The sequence below is a fragment of the Symphalangus syndactylus genome, chromosome 20, assembly GCF_028878055.3.
Source record: "Symphalangus syndactylus isolate Jambi chromosome 20, NHGRI_mSymSyn1-v2.1_pri, whole genome shotgun sequence".
Taxonomy (NCBI): domain Eukaryota; kingdom Metazoa; phylum Chordata; class Mammalia; order Primates; family Hylobatidae; genus Symphalangus; species Symphalangus syndactylus.
Window position 1 is genome coordinate 63,208,431 of NC_072442.2, and position 24,001 is coordinate 63,232,431.

Consider the following 24,001-nt stretch of genomic DNA (forward strand, 5'->3'; position numbering starts at 1 on the left):
CCCTATGAATGCCCTGAATGTGGGAAGGCCTTCAGCCAGAGGTCACACCTTGTCAGTCATCAAAGAATTCATACCAGAGAGAAACCCTTTGAATGTGGCAACTGTGGTAAGGCCTTCAGTGGGCGGACAGCTTCTCTTAAACACCAGAGACTTCACATTGGAAAGGAATTTGAGGACTGTAAGAGTCTACAAACAGGACGTATTCTAATAGGTAGCAGAAACCTAATGAATGTAGTAAAACTAGGAAAAGCCTGATGGAGACCACATCTTATTGCACTACAGATGAGTTTTATTAGAAAAACCATGTGAAGGTGGGAAAGCATAGAAAATACCTACTGGATTTTTCTTTTTTTTTGAGACGGAGTCTTGCTCTGTTGCCCAGGCTGGAGTGCAGTGGCGCAATCTCGGCTCACTGCAAGCTCCGCCTCCTGGGTTCACGCCATTCTCCTGCCTCAGCCTCTCCGAGTAGCTGGGACTATAGGCGCCCGCCACCACGCCCGGCTAATTTTTTTGTATTTTTAGTAGAGACGGGGTTTCACCATGGTCTCAATCTCCTGACCTCGTGATCCGCCCGCCTCGGCCTCCCAAAGTGCTGGGATTACAAGCGTGAGCCACCGCGCCTGGCCACCTACTGGATTTTTCAAACGTATGTATAATCAAGTGGAAAAGCTAAAAGCTCTTGGACATAATCACCTTTTTTTTTTTCTGTCTCAGAACTGACACTAGAATATGGTCCCGACGATACAATTTTTTAAATTATTTATTTTTTAACATACAAAGAGATGAGGTCTCACTGTGTTGCCCAGGCTGGACTTGAACTCTTGGGCTCAAGCACTCCTCCCTCCTCAGCCTCCCAAAGGGTTGGGATTACAGGCATGAGCCACTGCAGCAGCCCCAAGGGTCTAATTACTTGAGAATGTTTTAGGGGATGTCTATCATTATTAAAATCATTATAAATCACTTTGGCAACAACCCCAAAACTAAATTATTCATGGAAAGAGCCATTTCAATCTTGACTTCCTAGTCGAGTGACAAGTTTAAATGTGGGAAAAAACCCTGTGAAAATAAGGAGTGTAGGCCAGGCGTGGTGGCTCATACCTGTAATCCCAGCACTTTGGAGGGCCAAGGTGGGCGGATCACAAGGTCAGGACTTGATCATCAAGAGTTACTATGCCTGGCCAACATACTAAAACCCCTTCTCTACTAAAAATACAAAAATTAGCCAGGCATGGTGGGGCATGCCTGTAGTCCCAGCTACTTGGGAGGCTAAGGCAGGAGAATCACTTGAACCTGGGAGGTGGAGGTTGCGGTGAGCCAAGATCACACCACTGCACTCCAGCCTGGGCAACAAGTGTGAAACTCCATCTCAAAAAAAAAAAAAGTCTAACTCTTTTACTTGTCTTTACAATGCTATACAGTGAGAGCTAATGTTTATAAGGATAAACAGGATACTTAAAGGGATTTGAAGGTAATTTAATTCAGTGGTTTCCAACTTTTTAATCACCAAGGCCTTCTTTTTACTCCCCTATGTCCTGTGTTTTAAAAGATTATGTTTACCAAACTGCATTTATTAAAGAATTATATTTTGCTACATAAAGGCATGAACAACACAAATCATGCTTCTGACTGGCACCCTGTAGGCAGACCTAGGTACTAAAATTCCAGCCCAAAGCAAATAATTTACCATTTTCATTAGTCTTTTTATCCTTTTTGTGGGCAAACATATCATCTATGTTAGGCTTTTTGAAGTATTAACTATTACTTGTAAACTCCAGATTAAAAACTAACCAATTCATCTTTGATGGAGCTTGAATCAAACTAAGGGTATTGGACTTTTGAGATTGAAAGATTGAAATTTTTGTTACAGTATGGAATGTTTTTAACTGTGAATGTTGAAATAAAAGTTATTTAAGAATTACTTAGTGATTGTTTAGTATGTGCCAGGGGCCATAATTAGATGGGGCTGAAGAAAGATAGTCATTGTTCAGTCTTCTTCAGGTAGACCAGGTCCTCCTTGAGGTTCTCAGTCTGCATCTCCAGGTTGGCTCCAGCCAGAGCCAGCTTGTCCAGCCCCTGGCGCAGCTCCAGAGACCCAGCCTCACTTGGTGCAGAAGTCATTGGCAGCCAGGTGGGCATCATCCACCTGTAGCCAACACGAAGCTGGAATTACTGATCATAGCCACCAGGATTGGGGAGAGACGTGGGCTCCATGAGAAAATGCCCTTGGCAGCCTCCAGGAGGCCCTCCAACACCCTTCTTGCAGCCTTTTCAGAAGTGAGCCAGGGTGGGGGTGATGAGAGTCCCCGTGGTCTTCTCTGAGCACCCTCCTGGGAATTTCTGGGACCCAGCCATGGCCCTCGGGGTTAAAGGATGATGGGGGTAGGATGCCCAGGCATGGGTAAACACAGATGCCAGGAGAGAGACCCTTATGCAGTCGTCTCTGCATGGGGGGTCATGGCCTAAGCTGCCTAGGCCTCACTCCCTCTTCCCCAGCTAAATTCACCTCTAGGCGCAGCTGTCACCTCCTCCAGAAAGCCCTCTTGGATTACCTTTCTGCGTCTCTTTGGGGGTAATGGCCTAAGCTGCCTAGGCCTCACTCCCTCTTCCCCAACTAAATTCACCTCTAGGCTCAGCTGTCACCTCTTCCAGAAAGCCCTCTTGGATTACCTTTCTGCATCTCTTTTCCGGGCCATACCTCCTTCCTTCTCCAGGTTGTGAATTTATACCTATTTCTATGACTTTTTTTTTTTTTTTTTTTTTTTGAGACGGAGTCTCGTTCTGTCGTCCGGGCTGGAGTGCAGTGGCGCAATCTCAGCTCACTGCAAGCTCCACCTCCCGGGTTCACGCCATTCTTCTGCCTCAGCCTCTCTGAGTAGCTGGGACTACAGGCGCCCACCACCAGGCCCGGCTAATTTTTTGTATTTTTTAGTAGAGACGGGGTTTCACCGTGGTCTCGATCTCCTGACCTCGTGATCCGCCCGCCTCGGCCTCCCAAAGTGCTGGGATTACAAGCGTGAGCCACCGCACCCGGCTTCTATGACTTTTTTGGTTATTTCCTCCTCCACTGGACTCTGAGCTCCAGGGAGACAAGGCCATGTCTGTTTCATTCTCTTTGGAATCCCCAGCCCTGGGCACAGTGCCCTGGCCCACAGTTGGCCCCGAGGGTTCGTTAGTTTAAGTGATTCGTTAATTGATTAATGAGGTTATGACTGTCCTCACCTCAAACCCAAGGCAAAGCTTTCTTTTCCCACAAGGTCATCTGGGCGGTTTCAATGCAAACACGGAGGGAGGGGCCCAGAAAGAGCAGAAGGTTGGTTGTGATTACTGCCGCTGTCGTTGGCATGCTTGGAAATGCCCAAGAGGGGTTCCAATTGAGGCCGTGGGCATGCACCAAAGAGCAAGGCCCCTCCAGCCACCCAGAGGTTGAAACGCTTGTGAAGGCAGCACACGAGCGTGCAGAATCTGGAATTTGCTGAGGCTCAGGGCTGACTGCACAAGACCTCGGAGGGATAAGCCCTAGGACACACCAGTAGCCCCCACAGGCTCATCCTGTGCACCCCCTCCCAGACCCCACTCGAAGCCCTAAGTTCTGTGAAGTAACCCTGGATCAGGCTGAGCCGAGGTCCAGTTTGTTCCCAGCACCCTCTCCTCTGCCTCAGTGGGCCCATCTGCATCCGGCAGAGACCCACTCAGCCCCCATCTCCTTGTTCAAGAGGCACTGGGGGCACAGTGAGGGTCGGCTGTGAAAACCCGGAGACAGGGTGTGTAGGATGACTCGAGGCAGAGCCCTGGTGTGTGCTGCGCTTGGGGGTTGGTGATGGGGTGCTGGCTGATCCTGAAGATCAGGAGCACTGATTCACCAGGGCTCCCCTGGGTTCCCCGCTGCCAGGACCAACTCCAGTATCTGATCTGGCACTGCCAGTATCTCTGCTTCCAAGGGGAGATTGCAGGAATTCCTGCCTAGTGGAGGTCCCAGGCAGGAGCAGGCAAAGCCCCTCGTAGGCAGCACCAGGCCTGGCTCTCCACCCAGGAAACTGGGCAGGCCTAACCGCCAGGGCCAGCTGGGCCTAACTTGACTCCCGCCTGGCTGCCCTGGCTACCCTGGCCCCCCTGGCCACTGTACTCATTGCTTGCACCCCTCACCTGCCACTGGTGGCTTTGCTCTGTAGGACCCTCCAGGGCAGGGTTTGTGCAGAAGACAAAGTGGCCATGTTTACAGAATGCCAAAGCCATGTCCTTAGAGGTCATGAGAGGGAATGTGTATGTATGTGCACACATGTAGTCCCAGCTACTCGGGAGGCTGAGGCAGGAGAATCACTTGAACCTGGGAGGTGGAGGTTGCAGTGAGCCGAGATCATGCCACTGCACTCCAGCTTGGGTGAAAAAGCGACACTCCTTCTTGGAAAAAAGAAAGAAAGATGAAAGAGAGAGAGGAAGGGAGGGAGGGAGGGCGTGTGCGTGTGTGGTGTGTCTGGTGTGTCTGGTGTGTGATGTGTGTGTGGTGTGTGATGTGTGTGGTGTTTATGTGTATGCGGTGTGTGGTATGCATGTGGTGTGTGTGTATATGTGGTGTGTGTGGTATGTGAGATCTGTGTGTAGTGTGTGTGGTGTGTATGTGTGTGCGCAGTGTGGTATATGGGTGGTTGTGGGTATATATGTATATGGTGTGTGTGTAGTGTGTATGTGTGGTGCGTGTGGAATGTGTGTGCGTGTGTGGTGTGGGGTATGTGTGGGTGGTTGTGTGTGGTGTCTGTGGTGTGTGTGTGGTGTTTGTGTATGTGTGTGGTGTGTGTGGCGAGTGTGTGTGTGTGTATGTGTGGTGTGTGTGTGGTATGTGTGGTGTTTGTGTGTGTGGAGTGTGTGTGGTGTTTGCGTGCATGTGTGATGTATGTGTGGTGTGTGTGTGATGTGTGTGGTGTTTGTGTATGTGTGTGGGGTATTTGTGTGTGGTGTGTATGGTGTGTGTGTATGTGTGTGTTGTGTATGTGGTGTGTGTGGTATGTATGTGTGGGTTGTGTGTGTGGTGTGTGTGTGCTGTGTGGTGTTTGTGTGTGTGTATGTGCAAGTGGTGTGTGGGGTTGTGTTTGGTGTGTGTGATGTGGGGCGTGTGTATGTGTGATGTGTGTGTGGTGTGGTGTGGTGGGTGTGGTGTGTGTGTGGTGTGTGTGGAGTGTGTGTGCATGTGTGTGTGCTGTGTGTGTGTGTGGTGTGGGCGGTTGTGTGTGGTATGTGTGCTTGTGTGTGGTGTGTGATGTGTGTGGTGTGTGTGTGATGTGTGTGGTGTGTGGTGTATGTGGTGTGTGTGATGTGTGTGGTGTGTATGTGTGTGGTGTGTGGGGTGTGGTGCTTTGTGGTGTGTGTGGTGTGTGTGTGATGTGTGTGTGGTGTGTGGTGTTTGTGTGGTGTATGTATGGTGTATGTGATGTGTGTGGTGTTTGTGATTGTGTGGTGTGTGTGTACGTGTGGTGTGTGTGATGTTTGTGTGTATGTGTGTGATGTGTGTGGTGCATATGTGGTGTCTGTGTGTGTGTACGTATGTGGTGTGTGGTGTTTATGTGTGTATGTGTGTGATGTGTGTGCGGTGTGTGTGTGTGTACTGTGTGGTGTGTGTGTGTATGTGTGATGTGTGTGTATGTATGTGTGTGGTGTGTCTGGTGTTTGCGTGTGTGTACGTGTGTGTGTGTTGTTTGTGTGTATGTGTGTGATGTGTGGTGTGTGTGGTGTTTGTGTGTGTGTATGTGTATGGTGTGTGTGGTGTTTGTGTGTGTATGTGTGTACGGTGAATGTGTGATGTATGTATGGTGTGTGTGATGTGTGTGGCGTTTGTGTGTGTGATGTGTGTGTGGTCTGCTGTTTGCGTGTGTATACGTGTGTGCTGTGTGTGTTGTATTTGTATGTATGTGTGTGATGTGTGTGTGATGTGTGTGTGGTGTGTGTGGTGTTTGTGTGTGTGTGTGATGTGTGTGCTGTGTATGTGGTGTTTGTGTGTGTGTACATGTGTGGTGTTTGTGTGTGTGTGTGATGTGTATGTGTGTGATGTGTGTGGTGTGTGTGTGGTGTTTGTGTGTATGTGTGGTGTGTGTGTGGTGTGTGTATGTGTGTGATGTGTGTGTATGTGTGTGATGTGTGTGGGGTGTGTGTGGTGTTTGTGTGTACGTGTGTGGTGTGTGTGTGGTGTTTGTGTGTGACGTGTGTGTGGTAAGGTTCTGCATGGTCTCCTTTTCACCGCCCCCCCAACAGGACATCCGCCACGCGAACACTGGAGCCAAAGCCCCCACCCTGGTTACAGGTGTAGCCTCCGCTGTAGCCTCCCCCAGTCCCTCCAAGAAGCAGGAGGAGGTGACCAACATGTTGCCACAGCTGCTGGCTCCCAGGAGGCTGGTGGCCCGAAAGGCACCCCCAACACTTACAGATGACATCCAGGAGAAACCCCCGCCAGGGTGTCCACAGGCTCTTGACAGAGCCAGAGGTGGAGAACTGGCAGATGCTGGTAGTGGTGACAACCAGGGTATCCATGGGTCGGGTGAAGGGTCTGGTCTGGAGGGAGACCTTGGGTAGCCTGTTACAGCAAGACTGAAGTGGGGCTGGGACCCTGGCCTTTGAAGTTCAGGCCAAAACCCCAGGAGTGTATTTTGCCTCCATCCCAGCCACCCAGGGCCTGGGGCTCAGGCTGGACACATTGAGAGCCTCTCCAGGGGCCCCTCCATAGCCAGAGCCCAGCCTGAGCACCAGGGCCTCTTAGCGGTCTGTTCAGACACAAAGGTGGTGGCCGGGCACGGTGGCTCATGCCTGTAATCCCAGCACTTTGAGAGGCCAAGGCAGGTGAATCATCTGAGGTCAGGAGTTCAAGACCAGACTGGCCAACATGGCAAAACCCCGTCTCTACTAAAAATACACAAATTAGCTGGGCATGGTGTCACGCACGTGTAACCCCAGCTAGTCAGGAGGCTGAGGCAGGAGAATAGCTTGAACCTGGGAAGTGGAGGTTGCAGTGAACCGAGATCGCGCCATTGCACTCCAGCCCGGGCGACAAGAGCAAAACTCTGCCTTAAAAAAAAAAAAAAAAAGGCCGGGCGCGGTGGCTCACGCTTGTAATCCCAGCACTTTGGGAGGCCAAGGAGGGCGGATCACGAGGTCAGGAGATCGAGACCACGGTGAAACCCCGTCTCTACTAAAAATACAAAAAAATATTAGCCGGGTGTGGTGGCGGGCGCCTGTAGTCCCAGCTACTCGGAGAGGCTGAGGCAGGAGAATGGCGTGAACCCGGGAGGCGGAGCTTGCAGTGAGCCAAGATTGCGCCACTGCACTCCAGCCTGGGCGACAAAGCGAGACTCCGTCTCAAAAAAAAAAAAAGAAGAAAGAAAGAAACAAAGGTGGTGCTGGAACTATAGCCCTGGGGTAGGGTGACCCTCCATCCACAGCCACAGTTAGGAGGCTGAGCTCATTCTTGTGGGGAGTCCAGAGAACCCAGCCCTGGGAGCCAGCATGGGCACAGGACAAGGCTGCACAGGCCAGGAGCAGGAGGCTGGCCTGGCCCCCCACCCAGCATTCCAGGGCCCCGGGGTGAGGGTGGAGAGATCGGTGCCTGACATCATCCCCCAGGTAAAACGTGGCCCTGGCGGAGACTCCCAGTTAGAGGAGGCAGAATTAGCCTCTGACCTGTGGGAGCCCCATTCTCTTGGGATTCTTCCAAGTCTGCGGGGAGATACAGCCCATAGGTTCAAGGATCCCTGTGTCTGAGGGAAATAGATGTGGCCGCTGAACTGAGGGAGCTTTGGATCCAGGCCTTTCAGGAAGTCAATTCCAGAGCCTCCGTTCCCTCTTTTGTAAAAGGGGGACCAAATCTTGTCTCCCAAAATCTTTGAGGGAATCTGGAGAGATAATGACATCAGTCAGGCTCTAACAAAACAGGAAGCAGGGGTGGGGCTGGGAGCAGGGGTCTGAGACCAAAGTTAGGGCAGCCTCCCTGCTCACCTGAACCTGAGCAATGTCAGTCTACAGCAGTCCTGGAGGAGGGGAAGGCAGCCCAGGAAGGCCACAGAGGAGCAGGATCTGTGCTGGAGCCAGCGTCGTGCCCCGAGGAACGGCCCCTACAAGAGACCAGCCTGATCCGCAGCCTGGCGGCTGGCACTGCTCCACTCAACAAGGAGATTAGCAGCCTAATCTCCGCGGCACTAATGATTTAGGTGCTGCCACCTCACCTCCTCGTGGTTCTTCTTCAGGTAGGCCAGCTCCTTCTTGAGGTTCTCAATCTGCATCTCCAGGTCGGCTCTGGCCAGGGTCAGCTCATCCAGCACCCTGCGCAGGCCATTGATGTTGGCCTCCACACTCAGGCACAGGGCCTGCTCTGTCTCAAACCTGCCGTGGGAATCAGGGACTTCAGCCCAGGCTGCTTGGACCTGCAGTCCAGGTCCTGGCTGCTCACCTGCCTTCATTTTGCCAGGACTCTAAGGGGTTGGAAGGGCTGATGAGAGGGTCGAGTGGAAACGAATTCCAGCCCCGGGGCCCCGGGACCATCACAGGGCCAGATCCCAGGCCCACCAGCTTCCTTACTTCTCTCTGCCTCCCGCCTCCCCTCCCTCTCTTCTATTCCCTGCCTAAGCCCAGCAACCTTCAGAACTGGCTGCCTTCACTGCATCCTGGGCTAAGGAGTGGGGCTCCTAGGACTGCCCCACCCTGAGCTCCTGGGCCTTGCCACAAGCAACCAAGGAGTCCTGGGGTCAGGAGGGGTACCCTGAGATCCTCCCCCAGCTGGCCCAGGCTGCCCAAGCCCACACCTAGGACTCACTTGGTGCAGAAGTCAGCAGCAGCCAGATGGGCACTGTCAATCTGTAGCAGGATGTTGGCATTGTCCACGGTGGCTGTGAGGATCTGAGGAGATCGGAGAGTCGACAGGTCACTGGATGGGCGTGGCTGAGCCCACACTAGGGTTCTGAGCAGATCTTCCTGCCTGGGGACCTCTCTTCCTGCCCAGCCCCTTCCTTGCCCCGTGCTGTATTATTGGCAGAGGAGAGGCAAGCAGGAGTCTGAAGGGCTGAAAGGTGCCTCTTCTTCCCCCGCTACTCAGTACCCCACCAGACCCCCATGCCAGGCTCAGCCTTAAAGGCGAAGAGACAGCTGGCTGGGAGTATGAGGCAAACAGAAAAGAATGGGAAAATGTCCCCAGGGCAGAAGCTGTCCCAGAATTCTAGAACAAGGGAGGGGATATGGACAACCTCCTCGTTTTACAGTCAGCTAGAGGGTGCCCCTGACAGGCTCCCCCAAAAGGAGGCTAAAGGAGCCCTCACCAAAGAGTGGTTCCAAATCAGAAGTCAGGACCCCTCCTAATCCCTAACCCTGGGCTCCAGCCAGCAGCCCCGCCACCTGGGGTTTGCTGAGCCCGTCTTAAGGGACAGCAGGAGGAAAGGAGAAGCCTTTCCACGAGCTGTTCCCTCTGTGAAGATTGCTCCCTCCGTACCTAGCTCCATTATTTTCTAGTACTTGCTATGTGTTGGGTTAAGTGATAAGCACTTAACATCAATTTTCTCTTGTATTTACCTCCGTGAGTGCAACTGTTAACCCCGTTTTATAAATAAGAAACTACGCTCTAGAAGGCAAATCTGCCCAAAGACTCACAACTAGTAAGTGAAGAAACGAATTCAAATTCCGGTCGGCCCGACTCGAAAGCAGTCTTGGCGGTACAGTCTTGGGTCTCCCAATTCCTTCCTGTTCAGGCCTCACGTATCTGCCCGCCTTTCCTGACAGACCCCTGGTGAGGGTCTAGTGCCTCCACGGGCCACGGCCATCGTAAGGCAGCAACTGTAACTTGTCGCCCGCCCCACTAGGCTGAGCTCTTCCCGGACAGGCACTGGCCTTTTCCCTTCGGTCGGCTCAGTGACTCCAGGTAGACGCCCCTCAGACACCACACGCGACGGCGGCTCACATGGGCCAGAAGTGTTTCCCCTCTCCCCCAGCGGCTTGTCTAGGAAAACATGAGGACTCGGTTGCACTCGATGGTGCGGCGCCCAAGTCCCGGGAAGCCGGGAGTGGTGAGGCGGGCCGCCCGGAGCGGGGCCGGGAGTGGCGGCGAGCAGAGAGCCCGCAGGCGGGAAGTCCTCTCAATGAGCATCTCGAGCGCTGCCCGCGGCCTCTCATGACTGCTAGTTGGGGCGGGGGCAGCATGGGCGCGGCCGCCAAGGTAGCGCCGAGTGACGGGAAGACTGATGGGCGCCTGGAGACAAGCTCCCACAGCGGCCGCGCGTTTGGAGCTGGGCGTCGGGGCCCGCCCGTCCCGCCGAGCCGCTAGCTGTCCCCTCCGCCTGGTCTTCGTGCCTTGCGCCCCTTTGCGCCGTCCAGCCCTACAGCTTTGAGGCCCTTTCGGCGCACGCACCCCGCCCCGATCCCCCGGCGCTGCCCCAGCCTTGACGGCCGAGACGCTCTCCCTAGCCCGGCGCCTCGAGGACCGCCTCAGTGGCCAAAGGCGGCGCAGGGTGCGCCCGGGCTGTGTCCCCGGGAGGCTGGACCGCCAGTCCGCGAATGAGGCCATCTGCGAGGCACGAGTGCAGGAGAGTGAAGGAGACCGGGGCTTGCTGAGTAAGGACCTCCTTCAGTGACTGGAAGGTTATTCATGGGGCCTTCTGACACGCTAAAAACGAAATTTCTCCGGGGTTTGATGAGTATCTGGGTGGTGGCTTCTTGAGTTTTGAGCAGGCATCACAAATAAATCCCTCTGGAATACAGAACTGCCTCTGTTCCGTTTTGGGTTTTGTGTGTGTGTGTGTTTGGAGACGGAGTCTTGCTCTGTTGCCCAAGCCGGAGTGCAGTGGCGCCATCTCGGCTCACTGTAACCTCCGCCTCCCGGGTTAAAGCTATTGTCCTGCCTCAGCCTCCCGAGTAGCTGGGATTACAGGTGCCCACCACCACGCCAGACTAATTTTGTATTTTTAGTAGAGAGCGGGTTTTACCATGTTGGCCAGGCTGGTCTTGAACTCCTGACCTCAGGTGATCCACCGGCCTCAGCCTCGCAAAGTGCTGGAATTACAGGCATGACCCACCACATCCGGCCCTCTGTTCCTTGTTTTGAAATAACTCAATCAAAAGTCAGAGGTTCACTGGTCACATCTCCTTCCACCCACCCACTGCCCCACCCCCCAAAGATGCCTCTAGCAAATAAAATGAGACATCCTGATGCCTTCCTGGCTCGTTCCAGAATTTTTAGCTTTGACTTTTGACATGGGGTCCTTCTACCTAAAGTCCCCACCCCTGCATTAGCCCCCCGTTTTCCTTTGTCTTAGCTTGGGCTGCCATAACAAAATACCAGACTGGATGCCAGACAACAGAAATTTATTTTCTCACAGTTTTGGAGGCTGCAAGGCTGTGACCAGGGCCCAACATGGTCAGGTTCTGGTGAGAGCTCCCTGGCTGCCTTCTCACAGGGTCCTCACATGGCAGAGAGACCCAAAGCCCTCTGGTGTCTTTTTTGTTTGTTATTTTCTAAGACGGGGTCTCACACTGCTGCCAGGCTGGAGTGCAGTGGCCCGATCTTGGCTCACTGCAACCTCCACCTCCCAGGTTCAAGTAATTCTCCTGCCCTAGCCTCCCGATTAGCTGGGATTGCAGGCACCCACCACCACACCCGGCTAATTTTTGTATTTTTAGTAGAGAGGGGGTTTCACCATGCTGGCCAGGCTGGTCTCGAACTTCTGAGCTCAGCTGATCCACCCGCCTCGGTTTCTCAAAGTGCTGGGATTACAGGCGTGAGCCACTGCGCCTGGCCAGAACTCAGTCCTTACAGAACATCAGAGAATCCATATAAGGTGAGAGGCCTTATAAATGCATTGGGTGTGGGAAAGATTTGAAGGGGAGCTCACAACTTATTCAGCATCAAAGAATTCACAGTGGAAAGAAACTTTATGAATGCAATGAATGTTCAAAGACTTGTAATCAGAGCTCACACCTTATTTGACATCATAGAATTCATAGTGGAGAAAAGCCCTATGAATGTGACAAGCATGGAAAAGCCTTCAGATGGAGCTCAGACCTTGTGAGGCATCTGGAAATTCATATTGGAGATAAAGTTTTGGAATGTAGTGAGCGTGGAAGAATTTTCAATCAGAGCTCAGGTCTAATGCAGCACCAAAGAAACCATACAGAATCGTAACCCTAGAAAAACAGTAAAGATAAAGATGTCAGTATGTATATATAGGAAGAGAGAAGGAGAGTTTGTTTTTGTCATAACTACTTGGAAAATTCTAAGCTTCCTAAGAGCAATTTTCATCTGATTCAGTGTATAGTACTTAGTCTCAGGTCACGTGCAGGTATGTCCTTCCCAAATGCTTACCACAAGATAAATCAGAAATCTTGACTGGAATAAGCTTCTAGTTCCTTTGCTTTATCATCAGAGGTTCCACACCACAGGAAAATCTTGTAAATGGTGGAAGCTGCATAAAGCACTATCATCATCACAAAATGGTGTCCTTGTGTATCCTGTTTGGCAGCACCGAGAATCTAATAGCTTTCCCCTTGTCTTTTTTTCCTTACTATGAACTGTGCCAGGGGAACAGTAAAATGGGTATGATATCTGAACTCTAGGGTGGATGTCTTTCTGGGACAGAATCTAATCCAAAAGTCTGCAAATGGACTTGAGGTTTTCATATTAGTACAAATGTCAATATGTAGTTTAGGGAATTTGTCTTATTCCTCCATTCCTAGCAAAATTAGATACAGAAGTAGCTAATTAAATCAGGAAAAGGAAACTGACAGTAAGTCATAGGACCCATTGTCTTCTTTCATGTAAAAGTAGAAGTTGTGATTCAATCTATTCTGTAGGATTTAAAAGTATAATGGCACAGTGAAGTTTGACATATTGAAATACAGCCTCTGTCAATTTCATCTCCGTAACCTTTATTGTTTCTGAGTCTTGAGTTTTCTCATCTGTAAAATCAAGATAATGACATTAATACAATCCCTTGTGGAGCAACTGTGAAGACTAAATGAGACAATTTCATTAAGTTCCTAGCATAGTTCTAGACACATAGTAGACATTCAACAAATGATAACTATTTTTATCCATAGCTCCTACGTGCAGTAATTATCAGCGGCACTTCGAAGGAAAAAATATAATATATCCCCCAGCCATGGGGGTGTTAATGCACATTTTCAAGCATACTATATCTTGGAGAAACAAATTTAATAATCTGAGAATCTGAGAACTGTTACTATGGTACTACACAGTTGAACAACAATTTTTCTTGGAGAGACTAGGATTAAGCTATTTTATAAAAGTATTGAGAGACCGGATCAATCAATATCCTACAAATTTGATAGTGAGATAATTTATTTATTTATTTATTTTATTTTTATTTTTTGAGACGGAGTCTCGCTCTGTCGCCCAGGCTGGAGTGCAGTGGCTCAATCTCGGCTCACTGCAAGCTCCACCTCCCGGGTTCACGCCATTCTCCTGCCTCAGCCTCTCTGAGTAGCTGGGACTACAGGCGCCCGCCACCACGCCCGGCTAATTTTTTGTATTTTTAGTAGAGACGGGGTTTCACCGTCGTCTCGATCTCCTGACCTCGTGATCCGCCCGCCTCGGCCTCCCAAAGTGCTGAGATTACAAGCGTGAGCCACCGCGCCCGGCCCGAGATAATTTATTTTTAATTAATTTTTTTTTTTGAGACGGAGTCTCGCTCTGTCGCCCAGGCTGGAGTGCAGTGGCACGATCTCAGCTCATTGCAACCTCTGTCTCCCGAGTTCAAACGATTCTCCTGCCTCTTGAGTAGTGGGGACTACAGGCGCCCGCCACCACGCCCGGCTAACCTTTTTGTATTTTTAATAGAGACAGGGTTTCACCATGTTGGCCACCATGTCTCAAAAAAAATAAAAAATAATCGGCCGGGCGCCTGCAATCCCAGCACTTTGGGAGGCCGAGGCAGGCGGATCACGAAGTCAGGAGATTGAGACCATCCTGGCTAACATGGTGAAACTCCGTCTCTACTAAAAATACAAAAAATTAGCCGGGCGTGGTGGCGGGCGCCTGTAGTCCCAGCTACTAGGGAGGCTGAGGCAGGAGAATGGCGTGAACCCGGGAGGCGGAGCTTGCAGTGAGCTGAGATCGCGCCACTGCACTCCAGCCTGGGCAACAGAGCAAGACTCCGTCTCAAATAAGTAAATAAATAAATAAAATAAAAAATAAACAACAACAAAAAAAACCACCAACCCCTATTTCCCCCATCGCAATAAAATTAACCTTAGAATTCTTTTTTCTCCTCCCCTCCCCCCACGCCCCAGGAATTGTATCGGCTAGTGGTTGAGGAATATTTTTTCGTGGAAAGGACCGTCTTCCTTAGCTGTGACCCTCTCATCAGGTCTGGGAAGAGGTAATTGGAAAACAGAACTGGAGATGTGTTACCACAGGTCATGGACAAGGCCAGAATTTCCCTGACATCTGTCCGCCACCACTGCCCTTCAGGTACAATTCCACAAGAGACCCGCCAAACTTGGTCACCCGCTTACAAGGGCTCAGTCTCCGCCTGCGCAAGGACTGCAATTCCCAGGGGCCTCCAGGGCACCTGGCCGCTCCAGTCCAGCCGTGCAGGCGGCGCGCTCTTTCCCGCTCCGCTGAAGTCCAGGAACCGGTTCCCGGGCTCCCAGCCTCTCGGCAGCGCCCACGCGCCTGGGCCAAAGTCCGCCAGCGGAAGCCGGCGGCGAGGAGGATTCTGGGAGATGGAGGCCGAGGCGGCGACCTGCGCAGGCGCAAACCTGCAGCTGGGGTGAGGGCTGTAAGTGGCGCGGTTCGGGGCAGCGCCCCGATGGAACCTCTTAGTCCTGTGAGGTGAGTGTTGGCGGCGGCTTCCCCGAGATCCACCTCGCGGCTTGGGTTTTGCCCGTCCCGCAGGCAGCGGCGGCTCTGCAGTGAGCAGACCTGGCAGGCAGCTCCGCGGGTGTGTGTGGAGAGGGGTTTGGGTTGCCCACGGTGCCCGCGCTGCGCTACCCGCGTTGCGTCGCGTCACGTGCCGTGGAGGGGGGTCTTGATGTTCCTCTTCTCTTTTCTGGAGACCCCTGGGTAGGGAGTGAAGGGTGGGATGGGGAGTTGTACCTGGCCTGGATGACAGCCCCCTCCCCGGGCTCCCGGGCGGGCACCTGCCCGAGGCCGGGGTAGAGAAGTTTTGCTGGGGCCAGCGCCGCCGGGCATCACCCTGGGAGACACGAGCTCCGCGTTTTTCTTCGCGCCTCCTTTGTCTTAGGCCAGCGGTCCCCCTTTGTGCTCCTTTCGTGGCCTCTGATGCGTCCCACTTCCTTCTCTGTGTGAAAGGAAAATAAAATCTCAGGACCCCAAACTTACTGTGCCAAAGGGAAAAGTTAAGCTTGGAAACTGAGTCACGGAAAAAAACTGCTTTTCCTTTTGTTCCTAAACCGATAGCTGCAAGATAGAAAGCAACATATGCCCCCAGGTGGCCTCCCTCACCCTGGCAATGGAAATGAACAGCCCAGTTTCACCGGACAAGACTAGAAATCGTTCCTCCACCCACCCAGAGACAAAGCGTATTTGACTTCTTCCTCTACTCTATGTCTACCTTATCTTGTGTAAAATGCAGATTTACTGAGCACGAGACAAATTCATAATTGACTTCCTCTTTTCACGTGCAACATATGGATTCAGTGAGCTCTAATCAAATCCTCACAAGAATGTGGCCGCTTACCTCACTACATACCCTCCCTCTTCTTTCCTCCTTCCCCTCCTGCCAGCTTTCTCCCCATTAAATTGAAGCCCTCAAAACCCTCTTTGGTAAAGGTGCGGGCCACGGATCCTACTGTGGCTTGTGTGTCTTTTTCCTGGGTGCATCCTCAACCTTAGCAAAATAACCCCTAAAGTGGTTGAGACCTATCTCAGATGCTTTTTTGGTTTACACCTGTTAGATTTCCTTGGCCCAGGTCACTGTACCCGAGACTTGTTCATAGCTGCCCCTTAATAGGGCTTCGGCATTTGAATGAGATCCAGCTCCTTAGAGGGGACTTATATTTTTCTTTTGCTGTAGCTACTACTTCAGAAATTTTTGAAAGCAGGGAAGAGCAATCTCAGAGGAGGCTGCCTCCCCAACACATTCCACCTTGCACTGAAAGCTGCTCGGCTCTGGGCTCTGCATCTGGAAACTTGGGTTTTGCTTCAAACTTATTTCTTCCCAATAGTCATTTCTTCCCATAGGCCCCCAGAACTTTTTTTTTCTTGATATATTTTTCCTGTTAATGGCATTTATTTAGTTGTATTATAGAAAACCACTTTACATCCCCATCTCTACCACAATGCAAGTTTCTCAAAAACATTGACTTAGTGCAGCAGACTTCTGGGGAGGGGTGGAAGAAAAAGCGGGACTACAGGGCATAGTACAGGGTTTGGCTTTTTGCAGTGCTGAGTATATGTATATGTTTAATGAATGAAAAAAAGGAGGATGGGTGCGGTGGCTCATGCCTGTAATCCTACCACTTTGGGAGGCCGAGGCAGGTGGGTCACCTGAGGTCAGGATTCAAGACCAGCCTGGCCAATATGGCAAAACCCTGTCCGTACTAAAAATACAAAAAAATTAGCTGAGTGTGGTGGCGGCGCCTGTAATCCCAGCTACTTGGGAAGCTGAGGTAGGAGAATCGCTAGAACCCTGGGGGTGGAGGTTGCAGTGAGCTGAGATCATGCCACTGCACTCCAGCCTAGGTAACAGAGAAAGACTGTCTTAAAAAAAAAAAAAAAGAGGAATGATTTCTTCTTATGTTACAGGGGGCCCTTGCAAGATTCCAGCTGGTATGAGCCTTCTGCAGAGCTAGTGCAGACTAGAATGGCTGTATCATTAACAGCAGCTGAAACTCTGGCCCTTCAGGGTACACAGGGACAAGAGAAGATTATGATGATGGAACCAAAGGAAGAGGAACAGTCTTGTGAGTATGAGACCAGGCTAGCTGGGAACCACTCTACCAGTCAAGAGATCTTCCGCCAACGCTTTAGGCATCTCCGCTACCAGGAGACTCCTGGTCCCCGGGAGGCCTTGAGCCAACTACGAGTACTCTGCTGTGAGTGGCTGAGGCCAGAGAAACACACGAAGGAGCAGATCCTGGAGTTCCTGGTGCTGGAACAATTCTTGACCATCCTGCCTGAGGAGCTCCAATCCTGGGTGCGGGGACATCACCCTAAGAGTGGAGAGGAGGCTGTGACTGTGCTGGAGGATTTAGAGAAAGGACTTGAACCAGAGCCGCAGGTGGGAAGGGGGATTTGGTCTGTTATGGGAGCCAGATCAATGACCTTCAGGCTGGACAGAGGGGCAGCAGTAGGGGGAGTTGCCAAGTTCAAACCTCTCTTGGGCCAGGTAGAGCAGTTAGTATGTGTTTCTGTGTCTGTCTTTTCTGCCCTCGAGCCCTGAATGAGAAAGAGACTCTAGCTCCTCTTCTTCCCTTGTGCTGACTCCGAGGAGGCTCTCTAAAGTCTCCTTGGAAGCTTTGGTCGAAGGAGGGTCACATCTGCAAGTGTCCAGGCAGGGGACAGAAACCACACTAGTAATTTGAAGAAAATTTAAACTGAGTGGTGCCTGATCACCTCCAGGTCCCAGGCCCTGCACATGGACCTGCACAGGAAGAGCCATGGGAGAAGAAGGAATCTCTGGGAGCAGCCCAGGAAGCACTGAGCATCCAGCTCCAGCCTAAGGAGACCCAGCCTTTCCCAAAGAGTGGTGAGGAGCAGGATTCTGTGGGGAGGGAGAGGAGAAAGAGGGACTATAAAGGGCACAGTACCTAGTACCTATAAAGGGTAAATAGTGGTAAGTGCTTAAATGTTTGGTATCATCACAGCCTTACTATTCTTATATCTTAGGTGAGAGACTTTGCCTGTTTCATCACTCGTAAAATTAGGAGTAAGAATAAACTACCTTATAGCTCTGAGGATTAAGCTGAACTTGGGTCATATCTGGATATAAAGCCTGGCCAGCATCCTCTTTTTTTTTTTTTTTTTTTTTTTTTTTTGAGACGGAGTGTTTCTCTGTCCCCAAGGCTGGAGTGCACTGGCGTGATCTCGGCTCACCGCAACCTCCACCTCCTGGGTTCACACCATTCTCCTGCCTCAGCCTCCCGAGTAGCTGGGACTACAGGCGCCCGCCAACACGCCCGGCTAATTTTTTGTATTTTTAGTAGAGACAGGGTTTCACCGTGTTAGCCAGGATGGTCTCGATCTCCTGACCTCGTGATCCACCCGCCTTGGCCTCCCAAAGTGCTGGGATTACAGGCTTGAGCCACCGCGCCTGGCTAACCAGCATCTCTTAACTTTAGAGAGCCCTGAATCAGGACCAGGAAATAGTTCATTCACTTATGCCTTATCATCTCCACTGCACTTAACTCCTAGTCTATAATAACTGCCCTGAGCTAGAGGCCAGCCTTGAGATCCTTTTTTTTTTTTTTTTAAACTTCCTGAGGCCCCGCAAAACACTTTTTAAGCCATAAAGCACTCCTATGTGAAATACAGCCTGTCATCAAATTCTTGTTAGTTTTTTTTTTTTTTTTTTTTTTTTTTTTTTTTTTTTTTTTTTTTTTTGAGACAGAGTCTCGCTCTGTCGCCCGGGCTGGAGTGCAGTGGCGCAATCTCGGCTCACTGCAAGCTCCGCCTCCCGGGTTCACGCCATTCTCCTGCCTCAGCCTCCGAGTAGCTGGGACTACAGGCGCCCGCCACCGCGCCCGGCTAATTTTTTGTATTTTTTAGTAGAGACGGGGTTTCACCGTGGTCTCGATCTCCTGACCTCGTGATCCGCCCGCCTCGGCCTCCCAAAGTGCTGGGATTACAAGCGTGAGCCACCGCACCCGGCCAGAAATTCTTGTTAGTTAAATGGTGATTAATTAGACTCTGTTCCAAAAGTATGTTTCTACTTCTTAGCTCTTCTTCCCTGCCTTTTTTCTAGACTTTTTCTTGTCTCCTTTACTTTTGTTTAGTAAGCCTCTATTCATTTATCAATTTCATTACTTTACTTTCAAAAAGAAGCTAGCTATTGTGTGATTTTTTTTTTTATATATAGCAAGCATATTTCAGACTTTTTTAACCACAGCATTTAACCTGAAAAAATGAATTTTTAAAAAATCAAATGATCTTGGCTGGGCACGGTGGCTCACGCCTATAATCCCAGCACTTTGGGAGGCTGAGGCAGGCGGATCACTTGGGGTCAGTAGTTCACGACCAGCCTGGCCAACATGGTGAAACCCCATCTCTACTAAAAATTCAAAAATTAGCCGGGTGTGGTGGTATGCGCCTGTAATCCCAGCTACTGGGGAGGCTGAGGCACGAGAATCACTTGAACCAGGGAAGCAGAGGTTGCAGTGAGCCAAGATCATGCCACTACACTCCAGCCTGGGCAACAGAGCAAGACTCTGTCAAAAAAAAAAAAAAAGTCAAATGACCTTGAGTTATCTTTTTTTTTTTTTTTTTTTTTGAGACGGAGTCTCGCTCTGTCACCCAGGCTGGAGTGCAGTGGCGCAATCTCGGCTCACTGCAAGCTCCGCCTCCCGGGTTCACGCCATTCTCCCGCCTCAGCCTCTGCGAGTAGCTGGGACTACAGGCGCCAGCCACCGCGCCCGGCTAATTTTTTGTATTTTTAGTAGAGACGGGGTTTCACCGTGGTCTCGATCTCCTGACCTCGTGATCCGCCCGCCTCGGCCTCCCAAAGTGCTGGGATTACAAGCGTGAGCCACCGCGCCCGGCCGACCTTGAGTTATCTTAAAGCAATTGGTTTCTGTTCTCCTTAGGCTATAGGGAGCATTACAACAGATAAAACATAAAATGTGCTATGGACATTTAAAAACAAAAAGGCGGCCCGGCGCGGTGGCTCACGCTTGTAATCCCAGCACTTTGGGAGGCCGAGGCGGGCGGATCACGAGGTCAGGAGATCGAGACCACGGTGAAACCCCGTCTCTACTAAAAATACAAAAAAATTAGCCGGGCGTGGTGGCGGGCGCCTGTAGTCCCAGCTACTCGGAGAGGCTGAGGCAGGAGAATGGCGTGAACCCGGGAGGCGGAGCTTGCAGTGAGCCGAGATTGCGCCACTGCACTCCAGCCTGGGCGACAGAGTGAGACTCCGTCTCAAAAAAAAAAAAAAAAAAAAAAAAAGGCAACTCACTCTTTTTTTTTTTTTTTTTTCCTTTTTGAGATGGAGTCTCACTCTGTTGCCCAGGCTGGAGTGCAGTGGCGTGATCTCGGCTCACTGTGAGCTCCGCCTCCTGGGTTCACACCATTCTCCTGCCTCAGCCTCCTGAGCAGCTGGGACTACAGGCGCCCGCCACCACACCTGGCTAATTTTCCGTATTTTTAGTAGAGACGGGGTTTCACCATATTGGCCAGGCTGGTCTCAATCTCCTGACGTCGTGATCCGCCTGCCCTGGCCTCCCAAAGTGCTGGGGTTACAGGCGTGAGCCACGGCTCCCGGCAACACACTCTTTTTCCCTTTTTTAAGGAAGAGAAAGGCAGAGAGCACCAAGCAGATAGGAGGCAGGGAGCTGGAAGTCCTCCTTTTGATAAAGGAAGCAGTTAGTTGAGGATCGTCTAAAGAAGCTATAGATTTATGCAGCTGGGAAATGGATGGGAAGAGGTGAAGGTTGCAGAGCCAGGAAGGGCACAATTTTTTTGCCTTTAGAAACCTCCCTTTTCCTTAACCCTAATGATTCTTTCTTGTTTTTCCCTTCACAACATCATTCCCTGATTCCTTGAAAATATGAAAAATCCTAAAAAGACCATGCATTGTAATTGCTTTCATTTTTTCAATAAAACTTCTTTAGTGTTTCATTATGGAGAAATTAGGGGGAAAAAAGCAGATAAATGGGAGAAATTAAAAAGAAGAAACCCTCTCCTCTGTATAGTACCATCAGCAAGAGATAACCGTTGGTAATATCCAAGTAAATATTCTTCTAATCTTTGTCATATATATAGTAGTTTTTAAGCATTTTGTTTTCATTCCAGAAATGTACATTTTAATCTAAGTGTCATTTCCTCATACATCCAGAACAGGTATATTTACATTTTCTGTCAGTTGTTACAGAAGATGGCCCAGAGCCCAAGGACAAAGGATCATTGCCACAACCACCCATTACTGAAGTGGAATCACAGGTGTTCTCAGAAAAACTTGCTACTGACACCTCTACATTTGAAGCTACCTCTGAGGGTACCTTAGAACTGCAGCAGAGAAATGCCAAAGCGGAGAGACTGAGGTGGTCCCCTGCCCAGGGGAAAGGTCTCAGGCAGATGGTTGTCACCCATAAGGAAATCCCCACAGGGAAGAAAGACCATGAATGTAGCGAATGTGGTAAAACCTTCATTTATAACTCACATCTTGTTGTCCACCAGAGAGTTCATTCTGGAGAGAAACCCTATAAGTGTAGTGACTGTGGGAAAACTTTCAAACAGAGCTCAAACCTTGGTCAGCATCAGAGAATTCATACAGGAGAGAAACCCTTCGAATGTAATGAATGTGGGAAGGCCTTCAGGTGGGGTGCTCATCTTGTTCAGCATCAGAGGATTCACTCAGGAGAGAAGCCCTATGAGTGTAATGAGTGTGGGAAGGCCTTTAGTCAAAGCTCCTATCTAAGTCAGCATCGGAGAATTCACAGTGGAGAGAAACCTTTTATATGTAAAGAATGTGGGAAAGCTTATGGATGGTGCTCAGAGCTCATTAGACATCGGAGAGTTCATGCCAGAAAAGAGCCTTCCCATTGAATTGAAGGGGAGAACATCTCCAGACAGAATTCTACATTGGTCTAATCTACTTTAGGACTGGATCCCATAAAAGTTGTAAGCTCCTTAAGATTTTTCCTGTGTCTTTCTTGATTTAGGAAAAACTTTACTTAGTTCTGCCTGTAGATCATCCCTTCATGTCCTTTGATTAAGATACTGATATTAATTAGGATGCCTTTGGCTGCAAGTAGTAGCCAAGTTGTTTTGCTTCTCCTTTCTAGCATATGCCTAGTTTGCCCACCAATATCTACTTCATTAGAATTTTGTTGTTGTTGTTTGAGACGGAGTCTTGCTCTGTCACCAGACTGGAGTGCAGTGGCACGATCTCAGCTCACTGCAACCTCCACCTCCTGGGTTCAAGTGATCCTCCTGCCTCAGCCTCCCAAATAGCTGGGACTACAGGCATGCACCACCATGCCCAGCTGATTTTTTACATTTTTAGTAGAGACGGGGTTTCACCATGTTGGTCAGGCTGGTCTTGATCTCTTGACCTTGTGATCTGCCCACCTCTGCCTCCCAAAGTGCTGGGATTACAGGCCTGAGCCACCATGCCCGGCTACTTCATTAGAATTTTTTTTTTTTTTTTTTTTTTTTTTGAGACAGAGTCTTGCTCTGTAACCCAGGCTGGAGTGCAGTGGCGTGATCTCGGCTCACTGCAAGCACTGCCTCCCGGGTTTACTGCCTCAGCCTCCTGAGTAGCTGGGACTACAGGTGCCCGCCACCACGCATGGCTAATTTTTTGGTATTTTTAGTAGAGACAGCTTTCACTGTGTTAGCCAGGATGGTCTTGAACTCATGACCTCATGATCCACCCGCCTTGGCCTCCCAAAGTGCTAGCATTACAGGTGTGAGCCACCGCACCCAGCCTTCATTAGAATTTTTAACCTGGCACTAAGCAGCTGCTCGGGAAGTGTTAGTTATATTTGTATTTATTGTGAATGGGTCTTTGGTCTGGCTCCCTTTTTTTTTTTTTTTTGGTAGAGATGGAGTCTCACTATGTTGCCCAGGCTGGTGCCAAACTCCTGGCCTCAAGCAGTCCTCCTGCCTTGGCCTTCCAAAGTATGGGGATTACAGGCATGAGTTGCAGTGCCTGACCAGTTCTCGCCCTTTCTCAGACCCATGCTAGTCTGCTGGCTCAGACAGGGTCACATCTGCAAGTGTCCAGGCAGGGGACAAAAACCACACTAGTAATTTGAAAAATTTAAAGAAGTATTAACTAGTAAAAAGGGATTATCTGCTAAAGGGAGTAAAGAGATCTCAAGAATATAGGGGCTGGGCACGGTAGCTCACGCCTGTAATCCAAACACGTTGAGAGGCCGAGGCAGGTGAACCACTTGAGGTCAGGAGTTTGAGACCAGCCTGGCCAACATGGTGAAACCCCCGTCTCTATTAAAAATACAAAAAAAAATTATCCGGGCATGGTGGTGTGTGCCTATAATCCCAGCTATTCAGGTGGCTGAGGTAGGAGAATTGCCTGAACCCGGGAGGCGGAGGTGGCAGTGAGCTGAGATTGTGCCGCTGCACTCCAGCCTGGGCGACAGAGCAAGACTCCATCTCAAACAAGAATATAGGAATAGGCCAGGCATGATGGCTCACTCCTATAATCCCAGCACTTTGGGAGGCCAAGGTGGGCAGATGGCCTGAACCCAGGAGTTCAAGACCAGCCTGAGCAACATGGTGAAACCCCATCTCTATAAAAAGATACAAAAAATTAGCCAGGTATGGTGGTGCATGCCTATAGTCCCAGCTACTTGGGAGGCTAAGGTGGGAGAATCACCTGAGCCTGGGAGGTTGAGGCTACAGTAAGTCATGATCACACCACTGCACCCCAGCCTGGGTGATGGGGTGAAACACTGTGTCAAAAAATACAGGAATGGCAGAAAAGGGAACAACTACTACCTCTAGGGCTGAGGGAGAATTCTCAAGAAGCAAACTTAGAAGAGCCCACATCCGCCTGACCAAGATTGAAATTCAGACCTTATTGTATAGGGTGTGGCTATTCCAGTGTTGTGCTAGAGCCGGTCTGTACAGGCTGGCAAGATCCAGTTTTGCACATCTCTTCCCAAGTCTGCATTGAAATTAGCCATGGTGGGAGTATTCACACCACGGAAGTCAGCATATGCAGCAAATGAGAGACTTTTTAGTTTTGAACTAGCTGTTAGCTAGTTGATAAATATCTACCAACACAAGCCAGGCACAGTAGCAGGTACCTATAGTCCCAGCTACTTGGGAGGCTGAGGTCGTTCAGCCTGGGCAACATAGCAAAATCCTATCTAAAAATTA

The 24,001-nt window shown here is 50.4% G+C and overlaps 2 protein-coding genes and 1 long non-coding RNA gene across 5 annotated transcripts; 1 reads left to right on the forward strand and 2 right to left on the reverse strand.

The window, feature by feature from the left end:
* Positions 1 to 728: 728 nt before the first annotated feature.
* Positions 729 to 9,747, reverse strand: LOC134735276 (keratin, type I cytoskeletal 14-like). The gene is made up of 5 exons (XM_063629622.1): positions 9,616 to 9,747; positions 8,789 to 8,871; positions 8,202 to 8,358; positions 7,975 to 8,090; positions 729 to 2,143 (listed from the first exon to the last, which is right to left on the reverse strand). The coding sequence occupies exons 3-5, from the start codon at positions 8,256 to 8,258 to the stop codon at positions 1,978 to 1,980; spliced, it is 339 nt and encodes a 112-aa protein (XP_063485692.1). The 5' UTR covers positions 8,259 to 8,358; positions 8,789 to 8,871; positions 9,616 to 9,747; the 3' UTR covers positions 729 to 1,977.
* Positions 9,748 to 11,305: 1,558 nt separating this feature from the next.
* Positions 11,306 to 14,674, reverse strand: LOC129469346 (uncharacterized). The gene is made up of 3 exons (XR_010118301.1): positions 14,491 to 14,674; positions 12,320 to 12,912; positions 11,306 to 12,141 (listed from the first exon to the last, which is right to left on the reverse strand). It is a non-coding gene; the product is annotated as an uncharacterized lncRNA (long non-coding RNA).
* Positions 14,675 to 14,700: 26 nt separating this feature from the next.
* Positions 14,701 to 21,788, forward strand: ZNF232 (zinc finger protein 232). Of its 3 annotated transcripts, none has more exons than XM_055255783.2 (4): positions 14,701 to 14,809; positions 16,745 to 17,219; positions 17,561 to 17,687; positions 20,991 to 21,788. In XM_055255783.2, exons 1-4 carry the CDS (start codon positions 14,787 to 14,789, stop codon positions 21,698 to 21,700), a joined length of 1,335 nt encoding a protein of 444 aa, XP_055111758.1. In that variant the 5' UTR covers positions 14,701 to 14,786; the 3' UTR covers positions 21,701 to 21,788. The 3 variants fall into 3 exon arrangements, with proteins under 3 accessions (XP_055111758.1, XP_055111759.1, XP_055111760.1); XM_055255784.2 differs by having other exon boundaries at positions 14,713 to 14,809; positions 21,018 to 21,788; XM_055255785.2 differs by having other exon boundaries at positions 14,713 to 14,809; positions 21,027 to 21,788.
* The last annotated feature ends 2,213 nt before the right edge of the window (positions 21,789 to 24,001 follow it).